This window comes from Vigna angularis, chromosome 2 (genome assembly GCF_016808095.1).
Source record: "Vigna angularis cultivar LongXiaoDou No.4 chromosome 2, ASM1680809v1, whole genome shotgun sequence".
Classification (NCBI taxonomy): domain Eukaryota; kingdom Viridiplantae; phylum Streptophyta; class Magnoliopsida; order Fabales; family Fabaceae; genus Vigna; species Vigna angularis.
In genome coordinates, this window is record NC_068971.1 from 38,226,285 (window position 1) to 38,242,999 (window position 16,715).

A 16,715-nucleotide genomic window follows, 5' to 3' on the forward strand; every position below is an offset into this window, starting at 1 on the left:
CCATTTATTAATGTTTCTTTTTTCCATGTCTTTTACATGTATTATTGATGTTAACTTTCTTAATTGAGAAAATAAAGTAAAATGTTGTATGATGCGGTCGTGTAATAGTGAGTTTGAGTATTCATGTGGATGAAACATGGTCAATGAAGTGGTGATTATGATTTGTGATGAATTTATTAAAGTTGTTATTCGTGTTTGTAAGAAAATTTGTCCTTAAAATATCAATAGCAAGGTAGTTGACTTAGAAATCAGTGGACAAAATTTTGTGATTGTCATTGTTGTTATTGTCTTTACGGGGGTCAAGAATGTTTTGAAGTGATTCGAAGTCGTGAAATTACTAAAGGAATGACACCACTTCAGCATTATGTATCACGAATATGCTAAAAAAGATATATGCTTGAAATTTGGAGAAGTGATGTTGAAAGAGACAAACTTGGAAGGCATTGGAGGAAGAGACTTTTGCATTACAGATTCTACAATTTCTAACTGAAAATCAATTATTGGTTAAAAAACTAGAAGCCTAGAACTTGAAATAATCAATTATGGCTTCTTGATAAGCAATTATTACTGAACCTAGTGACATTTTCTAAACGGAGAGATAATCAATTATCAACACGAGATAATCGATTATTGCACAAAGATATTTAAAAATATGAAAAAAGCAATGAACAAGACCCTTAAGCAATGTCTAGGATCCCTAAATTTCTTCTAAGCTCATAAAATCTATCCTTGGACAATGTTTTGGTCAAAATGTCTGCTAATTGGTGCTTGGTGTCTACATATTTTATCTCACAATCTCCTTTTTGGACATGGTCTCTAAGAAAGTAGTGCATAATCTTTGTGTTTGTTTTTATAGTGCATAATGGGATTCTTAGTGAGATTGATGACACTGGTGTTATCACACTTAAGAGGTATATGGTAAAGATATATGTCAAAATCCTCTAATTGTTGTTTCATCCTTAAGATTTGAGCACAACAGTTACCCACAACAATATACTCAGTCTCGGTGATGGAAAGGGCTACACATGCTTATTTTTTAGAATGCCAGGAAATTAAGGAACTACCTAAGCGGTGGCATGTAGCACTAGTGCTTTTTCTATCTATCTTACAACCTCCATAATCTGCATTTGAAAATCCTACAAGACTAGGTTCAGCCCCAAACAGATACCATAACTCAAAAGACACAGTTCCCTTAAAGTACTTAAGGACACAATTAACTGTGGTGAGGTGAGACTCTCTAGGACTAGTTTGAAATCTAGCATAAACACAAATAATTTACATGATACCTAGCCTACTTATAGTAAGATATAACAATGATCATATCATGCCTCTATATAGAGTTTGGTTTACGAGCGTACTTGATTCATGCTTGTCAAGATGACATGAAGTTGTCATAGGAGTGGATGCCTCCTTAGCTTAGTCCATTTTGAAATTTCTTCAGGATTTCTTTACTATTTGTTTTGGGAAAGAAACGTACCTTCTTTCGTTTGCTTTATTTGCAAACTAAGGAAGAATGTCAACTCATCCATCATTGACATTTCAAACTCACCATGCATGGTCTTCTTCTTCACTGTAGCCTTGTGCAACAAGCCTAGCTTTGTTCTTGGTGATGTTTCCATTTTCATTTAGTTTGTTTCTGAACACCCATTTAGTTCCTATCACTTGATGAGTGTTTTCTCTGGGAATTAATTCCCACACTTGATTCCTTTCAAACTGGTTAAGTTCTTTTTTCATTGCAATATACTATTGGTCGTCTTGGAGAGCTTCCTTAATGTTATTAGGTTCTAACTGTGAAACAAAAGCCACATTCATACAATAATTTGCTAAGTTTCTTCAAGTATTTACCCCTTTTGAGACATCTCCGATAACATTGTCTACAGATAATCATCGGGATTGTTGTCATGTCATAGCTAAATATTTAGTTTGAAGATTCTTTGTCTCTTCATTTGTTGTCTCTTGCAAGTCTTCTTCTTCACTTGCATCTGATTCATCTGACTCAAGAGGTTTTTTCTCAAGATCCACAATTTCATCAAAGACAACATGCATAGATTTTTCTATTTCAGAAATTCTTTGATTAAAAATTCTATATGCTTTACTTGTTAGAGAATAACCAAGAAATATAACATCATCAGATCTTGAATCAAACTTTACCAAATTTTGTTTTCCCAAAAATAATTAAAAATATTGTATATATAAAAAAAACTTTTTGGGTCATATAACTTGATTTTACGTATTTTTTTATTCACACTGAAATTTTTTTATATAGTTATAAGTAAAATTTATTTGGAAACATTTTTTATTTTTTAGGTGAATTTAATAATGATTGACCTCATTCCTCTATTGTTTGTTTAAAAATATTAATATTTTTAATTTTGAAAATTTTATATTTTTTTATGTTTTTGATTGATTTTTATATTTTAAATTATTTAAAAAATAAAAGTTTGGTATCAGAAATACGTGTGGAATCACACAAGTATTCATAACTTCATTTTGGAAAATATGAGATGACACGAGCAATCATACAAACATCCTATGCTATTTTGACGTTTATTAAAACTACCAATAAAGAGCCACACAAAAAAATGAGCATTCTGATTATCGTTGATTATACTTTTCAATGAAGAATACACCTTTGAAACCAATGACAAATAAAAAAGCGTTAACACCCAATTATTTTAAGGGAAATCAATTAAAAACAACATGAATATTTAACTCCATCAAATATAATCTTTTAACCACTTAATTCTACCTCTTTTAGCCGAAAAGATAGCCTATCCTACCAAACACACTTTATTTTGAATATGGTAGGTATAGATTCAGAACTAAAATAAATTCCGAGGTTAGGCACAAGAAAGTATGTTGTAAACATTTAACAAAGTATATTGTACGCTACAAAAATGCACCAGTAAGCACTATAGTTCAACAAATATATTTGTATCACAAACCAAACGGTCAAAACTCTGCTCAAATGCAGCGGCTAATAATGAGAGGCTCTCCATCATCATCTTACTCGGTATCAGATAACATCGTCCCCTTGTCATGCTGGTAACAAGAGCCCATGAAAAGAATTTTAGAGAATTGCATAACAATATTTTCAAATTAATTCTATGAATATTTATGAGAACTATAAGCTGTAAAATTTTGGAACTGTCCTCGAATAAAAAGGCTCCTCAAACAGCTGGTTCTGACAAGCAGAGAGGACCACTGTTGATATATGCCTTCAATCATATCATTCCCAAAACCCTTGTATGTTTTGTCTTGCCTGGAAATTCAGTATAGTATCAAGTCTTTACAAAACTACGCAAAATGACATGCTGCAAAGAACGACAGCATTACTAGGAGAAATCAGCAAAAGCAACCCAGATAATGTCTTCATGTAAAGTAACACGGTTAGGCATTCTTCTCAACACTCATCCAGTTGTTGTATGATTAGTTTCCCAATAAGAAAATGACGAAAATAAAACAAAATAAATGTTCTTGATCCAAAAACAAAGAAAAGGAAAACGAGACCATACTTTTCCTATACTTTATGCCACCTCGGGACCAGATGGCAATGCCTCATAATCATCATGGTGCTGCTTACTGTTATCTCTTTCAACTGGGATGCACTTGAGGATAGCAGCTATAGGAATGCTAACTGCTCCGATTAACACGCTCAGTACCCAGAATTGCCAGTTTAGAGGCACGGTGCTGGCAAACGTTCCAAGGAATTCAACTATCACCACTTGAAATGCCACAGTGGCGAAAATTATCGACAAAAATATCCAGCTGTCGAACATGCCTCTGAATACGTTTATCTTTTCAACATCTCTGCTGTTTATCTCATTGAACACCTGAACGTAGAGAGAAAGGAAAAACAACAAGCTAAATAAAGGCAAAACAATGTATCATGCCACTTCTTTTGACATGTATGAACTTTTCTTTTCGCATCGATGTTCGGAATTTCTCATGTTTGGAGTCTATAAAGTATAACCAACAATTCGGACATGATGCTTGCAGAGAGTACCTGGCAAAATACAAAGGTGTTGAATATCAGAGTGTTGAGAACTTCTGTTGCATCCGAACCACTAATTCCGAGGAGCCTCTCCCCGTCAAAATTTAGAATCGCAAGGATAATTAATTGGTATATGCTTTGTCCAATGATATTCCTCCACATAGGTTTGGTGATGAAGTTTGCTCCCCTTGCAACAGGAGGTCTTTCCAAAAGACCATCGTTAGGAGGTTCAGTAGCTAGGGCTAATGCACCAAGAGTGTCCATGATCAAGTTCACCCAAAGCAACTGAACAGCTGTGAGTGGAGCAGATCCTGAAAGAAGGACGACTATCACCGATGTTGCGTGAAAAAGAAGAAACAGAATATCTAAATAAAAATAAATTTCATTAACAAACAAACCTGTGATACATGCAGAAAAGAAATTGATAACCAGAGCAACAACATTAACTGTCAATTGAAACTGCACAAATTTTTGGATGTTTATGTATACTGAACGTCCCCATTTGACAACATTCAGAATAGTCGTGAAGTTATCATCCAGGATAATGACATCAGCATTTTCTTTTGCAACCTGTAAATGTTATTAATTAACAAGGGCAAAAAGTGCTATTAGGAATCAATTGCAGCAAAGAGTCATCAATCTAGAAAGGGAAAAAGATACCTCCACGTATGGCATACAATTCTAGGGGAGGACCGATAAGACAGCAAAGGAAAAAAATAATATAAACTATGTAAGAGGAATATAAGTTAATAAATTATAACTTAAACATAATGGAGGACAATTGTACAAAACTAAGACTACGCTTAACTGCCACATAGTAAACAAGAGATACAAACCTCAGTTCCTGCTATGCCCATTGCAAGTCCAATGTCTGCCTCACGAAGTGCTGGAGCATCATTAGTTCCATCACCAGTAACAGCAACAACATCACCAAACATACTCTTCAAATTGTTTACCAAGTTATACTTGTCGAGCGGTAAGGATCGTGCCATCACCTGTAACCATATCAAGTACAGAAGAAAAGTCAAGCATCTCAAGAGAGGATACAAATCACCAATCCTATCCCTTTCCCCTGTCCTCAAGAACTTAATCACAGAATTTGCGATGAGAGAAGAACCTGGATCCTAGGTATGGTATCCATCATTTCCTCGGAAGAAAGGTCACGAAACGTTGGACCTTCTATGGCTACACCACCCTCAGTAAGTATACCGCATTCTTTGGCTATAGCTTCTGCTGTATGTATGTTATCACCAGTAACCATGCGGATAGTTATTCCAGCAGCTTTACAAATTTGAACAGCTTCCTTAACTCCAGGGCGTACAGGATCCTTGATTCCTACTAATGCTATTAGAGTATAGCCACTATCAGGAATGTTGGCTTCCCCATGCATTTCGTTTATATCTTTGAAGGCCAAACAAAGAGTTCTCAAAGCTTCAGAAGCAAAATCATTTATAATACGAAAGACATTATTTGCATGCTCTTCGGGAAGATCAACTACTTCCCCATTGCAATCAATAATTTTGTTACACATCTTTAATATTATTTCTGATGCACCTTTGCAGAATGCTCGGACCCCTCCATCAGGAAGACCCACGAGCACAGACATTTTCTTTCGGACTGAATTGAAAGGCTCAACTTTGAGTATCTTGTACATTTTACGCTGCGCATAGGCATCAAAATCAGCACCTAAAAGGCAGCCAAATTCCAATAATGCCGATTCTGTTGGGGTCCCCAATATTGTGTTCTTTCCATCTTTATCCTTAACTACTTCAGCAGAAGTATTTTGAAATATAGCCTGTAAAAGGATGTTTTGAACTCCTTCAGGTGTACATGTTTTCAGTTCGTCTGCACTCTCGTTACCGGTTATCTGCATTGCTTTTGCACATATCCATGTCTTAGTAACCACCATTCGGTTAGTGGTCAGTGTCCCTGTCTTATCTGTGCAAATGCAACTAGCTGAACCCATAGTCTCACAAGCAGAAAGATGTCTTACAAGTGCCTTGTCATTCATTAATTTTTTCATTGCAAAAGCAAGACTGAGTGTCACAGCCAGTGGCAATCCTTCAGGAACCGCAACAACTATTATGGTTACAGCAATAGCAAAGAAGTCTAGTAACTTCAGTGCATCAGCCGTAGACCAGTTGGCAAACTCACCATTTTGTGCTTTTTCAACCAGAAACCTTATGATCAATACCACAAATGTCAGAATGGCAAATGTCAAACCAATTTTACCAATGATAGTAGCAACTCCGTTTAACTTAACCTGCAACGGGGTCTCATCCTCTCCTCCCTCGTTAATAGTTTCCATCAATTTTCCCCATTCAGTCCTCATGCCAACAGTTGTAACTAACATCTTCCCCTGACCATCCTGCACTTTGGTTCCTGAAAGAAGAAACGGTTTTTCTTCATTTACATTTACTGGTTCGCTCTCACCTGACAAACTCGATTCATCAATAAGCAAAAAGTATCCTGATATAAAAAGTCCATCTGCTGGAACTTGATCTCCAGTTGACAAATGAACAACATCACCAACTACTATATCATAAATTGAGATCTTCTGCCTTTTCCCATCCCTAGTGACCTGAACAAATATCTTTTTCTTCTCTTTGTCCAAATCCCTGAACTGCAGGTATTGCTTGTAATCACTGACAGCTGTAACTGTGACTACTAAGAATATACTGAGTATGATGCCCACACCATCATACGTTCCCCTTGGCCACCCTTCAGTGGCTATCCCTACACCTAAAGAAACTACAGCACAAACAATGAGAATGATCAATGTTAAGTCCTGCAGTGCATCCCACACAAACATCAGGAACGATCTAGAAGGTTTTTCTGTAAAACGATTGAATCCATAAATCTGTTGTCGGCTATTTATACTCTCTTCGCTGACACCTCCATCCACTGAAACTGACAGTTTCCTTGCAATGGCTTCAACTCCACCAATATTATTTAAGATCTTGTTATCGTGGCCACGAACAATAGAAGCAATCTCCTCCGGATGAATACAAAAACCAGCCTCTCTCACTTCACTCGGTAGCTTGTATTCAACTCGATTACCAGCTGCAACAGGAAACCAGTTTAGCTTAGAAAACACATAAAGAGAAAGTGATCAGTTCTAATGCAGTGATAAGAACTTTGACTACTGAAATTGGAGCACCATACCATCGATAAATTGTAATGCTGCCTTTTGGACATAGAGAGCAATTCGAATTTTTTCCTGACAGGGTAAGCCAAATATGGTGTGTTAAAATTGGTAACTGCGAATTGACAATATACAAAAAAAAAAAAATAGTAGCGATATCGTCATACATCTTATCACATGAAATGGTATTTCGTGAAAATGCTGAAATAAAATTTTGACAACGTTTAAGAAGAGTTTTTTTCAGGAAGCCTCGGTTAAAATTTAAGAGCAAATATGCCAGTTTTTCTCATCTAGTCACGACTGTTTCCGAAACGAGTTAGTCAGCCAGTAAAGGGATGATTAATCATAATACTGAGTGATCATTACTATAATTTCTGTCTAAAAGAATGGAGGGGAAATCCCTTTATTAATGTGTCAACATGTAAGAATAATGAAATGAAAGACATTTTCAATTTTTCGTTCATCATCGTTAGGTAGTTTGGCCATATGCAACTCGAGTTCAACTGTTATGTAACTCGGAGAAGGTTTTAAATTTCGAGTCTCGTTATTTCCTCTTAAACATACACTTATCTGTCAATCACTCAGATAATGATGCTTCAACCGAACTGCAGTGCAGCAGAATTTAAATTCCCTAAATCATGTATTTTATTTAAGCTATCTCACACATCTTATATCCAAGATTATCAAAAGTTGCTGTTACACATTTACACTGCAGTGCAAATATCCTGATTTCAGGATATTTTCATTTACAGAAAAGTAAATTGCATGATTTTCTTAATATAAAAGACGAGAGAAATAAAAAGGTTATCAGAGGAAGTTGTGGAAGGAAGTCTCAGGTTAAAAAATTTTGTAGTATTCATCTTGATAAGAAATTAATTTCTTACATTATCAAAGTTACAAAGGTTGTATTCTTCAATTTTTGTATTTTAATTTATAACTTCCCAACTTATTCTAAAAACGTTTTTCGTAAAGACACAAACTGATACTCTCTGAGCAAACAAATGTTTGTAACTGTATCACTAATTTTGTGAAGAAAATATTGAATAAACTGGAAGACAATATTTGATTGATTGAAAAAAATCATACTATACTCTTCCTTAACTGTTAGTCAATGAGAAGGACCAAGATTCAGGGTAAACCATGTTTTTCCTCTTGTCTAAAAACCCTTTTACATGAATACGGCAGCAGAAAATTCGGCGACAGTTTACATTTGCAAGCAAATTCAATTCAAAGGTGTTCTTACATTTCCTAACATTGCTGATGTTGTGCCTTTGTTGAAATGGAACAGTCCAGACGCGTATAAAGCGCGTTTGAAGTCATTCTCAACTCAAAAAACTGTCAAGTCAAGAGTGGTTACGTGATCGTGCAGCACGATACACGCTATGAGATCATTTTTTTTCCCAACTTGAAAGGGTGTATATTGGATTGTTTCCACTTGGAAAAGAAATTATAGGATGAAATGTAGGCCACGATATTTGAGAGGAAAGATTTGCGGTAGAAGACCACGAGAAAAAAAAAAACATACAATTATTATTTATGCACATAATCGGATAATTTTTCTCTGCTTTTATTATAATAAAATAATAAATTATTACAAAAATAATAAACAAAATTATCTCATTTTTAATTCGAATAATTTTATTTTATACTTAAAATTTATTTTCAATTCCATCAATCTTCATCGTCTCCTTTGTAAATAACCTACAAAACTATATCATATTTCACCTCTTTTAGAGTCATTAGACCAAACATATCATCAAACACAGGACACAATGTCATTTTCATAGGTTGTGCAACAATAAATACCAACTGCCTTTTCATTTTATTTCCAGCATTTGTTTGTCTCATTGTCTGATTGCGGTTGATGTCTATCAATTTCAATTATTAACTAATTAATGTTTTAGTCAGGTACTTGGCTCTTCTTCTTTTGGCAACGAAATTTCCAGGAAGTTTCCACTTACCGTGGTTGCATAAATAGATTTAAGTATTAAACTAATTTGCTAGGATATATAAATTTATAATATGCTTTCGTAGCGGAGGTCAATTATGTACGTACCAAATACTTCTAAGATACCTTGACATTTCACACTTCTCTCTCACGCACACGTAAAAAAAAAAAAATATATATATATATATATATATATATATATATATATATGTATGTATATATATATATATATATATATGTGTGTATATATATATATATGTATATATATATAATTTCTATTAATTTAATTATAATATTTTAAACATATTAAAATATATATTTTTATATGAGAAAAAAGCATTTATTTTCCAGTGTAAAAAGCTAAGGTACCACAACAATATAATAAAAAAATATTAACATTACAACCTAGATTTAAAAAAAAGTCAAGCCTTGAATGATTTTAAAGTCAAAACTAATAAATTATCAAAACTGTAAAATTGTTACATATTCCGCATAAAGAAAGTTCTACATACCTTTCCAGTGTAGATGACAGTAACTTGTTTTTGAAATACAAGGCTTAAGTATAGACCTTCTTTTAAGTTTGCTTTGACCTTGTTCAAATTTATTTCATTGTTTATTTCTCAATAGGGCCAGAGACTTACAATTTTAGTAGTCCAAAAGGACCACAAGTTACATGGCAACAAACAAGGAAACATAAATGAGAAGAAAAGACAGAAGAGCCACAAATTTTAATAGAAAATGTACACCCTTCAATGGAGTATTTGATAAAACTACTTGATACATTAATTGAAAGTTGATCAACTTAAAGCTTTAAAAAATATGAACCGAAAGTTTAAATTTAAAATTTACAAGCTATCATCTTTAAGAAGGAAGTATTTAATAAGAACGACTCTTAAACTGGTTGAAAAATTTAAAGGTTAATAATTGGGTAATCAAAAAAAAGTGTGTGCATGCGTATGTTTTACATTAAAAATTTCAAGAAAATTATAGAAATTTATAATTTTAGTTTTTTCCCATAACTTTTCAATAATTATGAATATTTCCATAAGATAAAATGTTTTATTAAAATTTAAAATATTATGTAACAACCTAAAATACATAGTATAATATAAAACACTGGGTCAAATATATTTTAAGGAAAGAAAGAATTATTAAAATGTTATTTATTTATTTATTTACTATATTTATACTTTTAATTTGCAATATTTAATATGTTTGACTTTGTAAATTTTGTTTTCTATTAATTTTTTTTATTTCAACTAGTATATATTTACTCTTTGTTCGTGAAATTATATCTTAGACTCTGCATCCTTCATAACTAATCAACATTAGGGATTAGAAGGAATGTATGGAAAATTTAAGTGAATTAATAGATTGTATATTTCATTAAAACAATATATTAAATAATACAGGTAATAAAAACAACTAAACCAAATAGTCTAATAGTAAAAACAACCGAGGATAGTATAAATGATCTGAGATTTTATCCTAAATGTAACAAAAACATAAAAAAAAAAAATAAAAAAAAAATCTAATCAACTTCTAACTATAAAATATGTAGACTTTATTGAGACTGATTTCTTCACAAACCAGGAAATGAAATAATTAAAAATGTTTTATTAAATTATAAAAGTTCTCTAGCATACCTTTTTATTTTTAACTTTTGCATAAATTAATATTAACTTATATGTTGACTTATACATAAATTAATATTAACTTATAAAGAAATTAAATTATTTTTCTTTCCTAGAAGAGCTTAGGAAGAAAATGCTTATATGAGCAAACTTCTTCGTGGCTACTTCTTAAAAATAACATAAAAAAATAAATAAATTATAAAATAAAATTAACTTATTTACAAGTTAAATTTAAATATTAAAGAATTTCTATGATATTTATAAACTAATTTTAATTTTACAGATAAGTTAAAAAAAATTTCTAAGAGTTTGTCTTATCTAAATAAGTCTCGATAAGTTAATATATAAAACTAATATCTTGACACTTTTAATTGGTTGGAACAAACGTACAACCAAACCAAAGTTCATCATGTTGAACACACTCAAATTGCTATAGCTAAACAGCCCACACTACCAAAAGGAAAGATTGTAATTCTCATTCACTAAGATGAAACCTAAACAGTGAGAGAAAGAGGGTTAGCATCTTGTGGGATGGAGAAACTCGTGGTATTACTAAAAAATATAGTGTTAGAAAGGAAATTATGAGGATGAATATTCAAAACTAATGACAAATAGAGGAAGAATGTTGGCCATGCATGCACCCAAAAGTCACAAGGTAAGCGTAGATTCTTGCGAATTTACGTTAAAAACGTGTTGATCTAATCTCTCCAGCAAACCGGCCAATATAGCTAAACTTGTAATTTTCAGACTGGTTACCTTTCCTAATCTCATTCCTAATTTTAAAAATAATAAAATGTGTAACAAATAGATTCGATGGAAATTTCAAATCCCGCATGATAGATTGGCATTGGTAGTGCTCAACATGAAAGTAACATTTGCCGTCCATCCAATGTAAAGTACGAGCACCGACTTTTTTTCTTTTTGCTGTTTGTGGGTCGTCAGTCATAAATCATGACAACCACCATCATGACAGAAGTTAACACAACCAATGGCCTCACATTATATAAAAGGCTGTTTTCATCACTTTGCACGAAAAATGTTTTGAAAAGGTTTTAGTTGAAAATTAAAAACACTTGTACTAAGTATTACTTCTAGTTTTATGTAAAATAAGGTATTAGTGCTAGTTAGTCTACTTCAAGGGGTTAATATTATTTATGTAAGCTTTTGCAAAGGCGGCTCTTGTGCAGATCAAGAACTACCATGCTCAATCCTTTTAAAGTGACAAACACGTTTAATAGGACTGCCTAGCCCCCACCCCAAGCTAATATATATATTATTTCGTTTGTTTTATTAGCTGAAAAGAGCGAGAGAGATATACAAAATTAATTTATCAAAACAAAAATTTAAAATTTTATATTATTAAAATTTCAAAAGTTTTCCTCTTGTTTACTTTCATCTTTAACCAACTGAGGAGAAATAAGAGAAGAGGCTAACAAGTTCTCAAATAAAAAACTAATCCTAAATATTTTCATTTTCTAGTTAATTTTTAATTATAAATAAACTAGTGCTTATCCAAATTCCATTTTTAAGAAATCCAAAAATAAATAAAACTCTACCACCAACCACCAGTGATAAATCTCCATTTTAAGGTTTACATGATGATATCATAAACCGATATTTATATTTACTTTACTTTTCTTTAAAACTTGTTTCTAGGGAGTTTTAGATATCTAAGTCGTCTTAAATACTTTGATAAAAAAATCAAGTAAAATTATATAGATATATGAATTAAGTAAGTATTATATAAAAAGAGAGAAGCAAAAACAAAATAACTAGAACCATTAAACATTGTAAAAAGGTAGACGTTAAAAAACAAGTGTTCTTTTAAACACGGTACAAACACAACGTCAAAAAAGAGTGTTCACACGTCACCAAAATGGAAAAGTAAAACTTGTTAAATTAAATCAGAATTCTTTTTAAAAGAAAAGTATTATCGGTATTTATATGTTTCAAAGTTTAAACAGTATTAATTATCGTTTTGTTTTCATTATTTTTTATTTGAAAGTAAAAATAAAAAGTAACATGTAGTTACTGTAAATATGAAAAGGTTAAATGAAAAATTAATTAACAAGATAAAAAAATAAAAATAAAAATAGAAAATAACAAACGTTTAAAAAACTGTCTTCAAAATATGTTTCTTTCTTTTTATGAAACTCTCAAATAAACATTTTATATCATTTGTGTTAGCAAAGAAAGTCACGAATCTCGTAATAATCCTACAGAAAAACTATAAAACAAAAGGGAAATATTTAATATATGTTTACATTTTTTAACTAATCTCATTTTTTTTTCAATTTTCTTTTACATTAATTATTATATTTTTTTCTACATTTTTGTCGTATATTTTTGGTATCATTATCATCGTCCAAAGCATTCTTTAGACATAAAAATAACGTAAATATTAATTTCTTAAAATTAAAAAAATACTATTTAAATAAAAATAAAAAAAGTGAAACTCACTTCTATTTAAAATTTCATATTTGTGAAATTGACGTTGAAATACATATCCAGGTTTTTTTTTTTTCTAATTTGCAGTATTACTAAGATTAATGATACTAGAATACATTTTTACTTTAATTTGAAATAGAGTATAAGGATAAAATAGATATAAATTTTTATATTTTTTATAAAAAAAAGAAAAGAAATAAGTAAAGGTAGTGTAAAATAAATGTAAAGAATATAAAAAATGTAGATGGGTAAAAGAATCCTTTTTCTATTCCTAAATGTGCTTTTGATTATAAAGTTTGTGTATTTAAGTTTAAACTTTTTAGCATTGGGACGTACGTTTCGAACCAATTGCTAAATATCGATATGCATTTACAGCTTATTTCACACCTAAATCAAATCGACACATAGCTTCATTTAATCAAAAATCAATTTCAAGACGAAATAAAAGTCAAAAAAGAATCTGGCCACCTCATTTCTTATCTCCATTTTATCCACGCATACCAAACCTGTAAACATCATTTTAATATTCCCTCCATCACTATTTTACAGTTCTCTCAGCAACAATAACTCGGAGAGCATGTGCATGACAACGTTCTCACAGAAGCAAGAAATTAACAAGCAACAATGATAATTGAAGTAATTAAAGTCTTCTTAACCTCTCGTTATTAATTAATTAAAGTTTTCCAATTCTCTCTGGACTAATTCCAGTTTATTTTTCTCTCAATTCAGATCCGTTCACAAAAGCCATTCTTTACAGTTTTAGAGGGAATAAAACAGGTTAAACTTTTTAAATCAACGTCATAAAGAGAAATTAAACGTATTATATCATCTTATCTGAGCTACAATTTAAAAAAAAAAAATCTAAACCGTGTTCTATTTTTATGTTTTATTTTTAAATCAATATTCAGAGAATCGTGAATCATAAATTCGTTGCAGCTTTTGTACTTTAATTTGCGTGTTCGTTTATATAACTGAGAAGTTTGTACGATCGATTCCGAGGCAGCAACGATAAGGATAAGCATAGAAACAGAGAGAGTAACGATAATAGTAATAAGGAAACAGAGGAGTAGAGCGGAAGAAAAACCTTGATTCCCTGCCTAATCTGTTGAGCTTCGTCGCGCTTGTCGAGATCAGCGACCATGCGGAAGCGGCGGCGGCGGTTTTTGACGAGAGTGACGGCGGATCTCCATCGACGGAGAGCCTCGACGGAGGGATTCTTGTGTTGGAGCTCGAAATCCTTGAGGAGCGTCTTCTCCATTGGTTGGTACGAGACTTAGGAAAAAGAGGAAAAGGTTTATCAAAGAGGCCAGCGAGAAAAGAGGCGAGGGAAATCTCGCGGGTCGTGTGGAGCAGTAGTGAAATAGGAACAATAAGAACACATAAATGAGCAATACCGACCAAGGCAAAGGACACTGTATATATAATGACACCCGGAGGCTAAAATTAAGAAAAGAAAAATATATTTTGACACACTTGATTTTTTTCATTTCATACTATTCTTTTTTATTATTATTTTTTTCAAAAAAACTACAAAAATAAATTTGTTTTTCTGTAATTATTTTACTCTTATTAAATATGTGAGAGAAATGTATATCATCCTACCATTACTCTAAAATTAATAAGATACAAATTATTTATTAATTTTATATGTAAACTTACAGTAAAGTCAATCTTCAAAATCAATTCACAAAGTCGTCTGTATAATAGTTACAGTAAAGTTTAAAATATTACTAAATTGGATTATATTACTAATCTACTTTCATAATCAATTCACAACAAAATCACCCCATCGTGGAACAAACCATCTTCTACTTATTATGAAATATGAAGGACAAAGAACTAGACTTTTGGGTGAAGAAAACCATATGTAGCATATTATCGATTCATGCCTTACCGTATTATGCGTAGAACTTGGTTGAAATAATCAAATCTACTTAAGGCGGCGTAGATCTTTATTGAAGTAATCAAAATCAACTTTTTGAGCAAACGATCATTATATTATGATGATTTTCACTTTTTCGTACTTTAACTTTTACACCCACTTTAATAATGAATGTATTTTATTTTAAATTTGGACTGTTAAACCATAGTTCAGCCGTCTCGCTAAAAATCACATTAATAATGCGTTGTTTTTTAATAATCATATTTTTTGTTTTAATTATAAAGATGGAATAGTGAATGGATTAAATGCTAGTGAAAAAAAAGTAAAAGATGAGAATGAATTAAAGTAGTCAAATTAAAAATGTAAAATACAATAATGTAAATTGCAAAAAATTAAATTAACAATGATAAAATAGAAACAAATAAAGGAAATCTAAAAAATATGACCCATATTACAATAATTATTATTAAATTTGTTATTTTTCTATTCGTTTTCATAATATTTGAATTGTAACCATAATCAACTCATTCATTTTTACATTTGATTAGTTTATTTATATTTTTTTACATTTGATTAGTTTATTTATATTTTTTTTACATTTGATTAATTTATTTATATTTTTTATATATGTTGTTAATAATTAAGCCAAAATAACATAAAAGAAATTTGTGATACCTACTTCAAAACTGTCAATTAGTTAGGTCTAATGCGCGTATACTCATATAGACCAACCGGATAAGATTATTTGAGAGGACGACAGGTCAAATGATATATTATCTATTAAACGTCAAATAATTCAAATAGTTAACATATGCATCGTCTGGTCATAGAAGAAGAAAGACCGAACAAGCAAACTACAACGTTAATAGTTTCTAAACCTTGCATCTAATCAAGATTACTAGTAAGCATTATTTAGTGGGTAATTGATCATAATTAGGTCGGGATTAGGGTTTCACTAATCTTAAGGTCATCTCGAAACCTATAAATAAAAATTAAAGGTAAGAAGATAGGTGATTTGCATGAATTTAAAACTTTACTATGACCCTGATCCAATTAATTACTGACTTAAGCATCAAAATATATTTGACATGTACTGAATATTACAATAAAATCAATAATTTAATGTGTTCGTTAATAGGTAAAGGGAGAGAGGTGCAGTATTAATTTTTTAAGAAAGGTATTTTATTTTTCCATCTTGTCATAAAAAGCAGTCACACAAGTTAATGACATAAATTATTCAAAATCTATTTATAGTCGCTTCCAAAATCGTAATGGAAAAAAAAATATTTGGTTAATTGGTCTTATTCCCATTCAAATAGATTATAAAGTCAGTTTTGAGAAAAATAAAAATACTTAAAAAATTAAAAGTAATAACTCAATTTTACTATTTGTACTGAATAACTGTTCGGTCAATCTTTTCAAAGTTTATCACTCAGCTAATGTTTTTAAAAGAATATTGAGATTTCCAATTTTAAGTTTATGTAAATTGAACGATTTTTCGTTAAGTCGACTAGTGGCTTTATTATTAAGTTCATCATCATAAAGCCAATATATTTACAAGTAAAAACAAGTAAAATACACTTATTGACTTTTAGGTCAAGATTATGTCAATCCTAATTAAAAGTCCACTTTAAAACCTATAAATACAAAGGTAAGGTAAGGAG

General features: G+C 31.1%; 1 protein-coding gene across 5 annotated transcripts; it reads right to left on the bottom strand.

The window, feature by feature from the left end:
* Nucleotides 1-2,840: 2,840 nt before the first annotated feature.
* Nucleotides 2,841-14,575, bottom strand: LOC108331583 (calcium-transporting ATPase 4, plasma membrane-type). Of its 5 annotated transcripts, none has more exons than XM_052873614.1 (8): nt 14,254-14,575; nt 7,160-7,214; nt 5,112-7,057; nt 4,831-4,989; nt 4,393-4,564; nt 4,007-4,305; nt 3,516-3,833; nt 2,841-3,042 (listed from the first exon to the last, which is right to left on the bottom strand). In XM_052873614.1, the coding sequence occupies exons 1-7, from the start codon at nt 14,425-14,427 to the stop codon at nt 3,528-3,530; spliced, it is 3,111 nt and encodes a 1,036-aa protein (XP_052729574.1). In that variant the 5' UTR covers nt 14,428-14,575; the 3' UTR covers nt 2,841-3,042; nt 3,516-3,527. The 5 variants fall into 5 exon arrangements, with proteins under 5 accessions (XP_052729574.1, XP_017421859.2, XP_017421858.2 ...); XM_017566370.2 differs by having other exon boundaries at nt 2,841-3,262; XM_017566369.2 differs by having other exon boundaries at nt 2,841-3,314.
* Nucleotides 14,576-16,715: the final 2,140 nt, after the last annotated feature.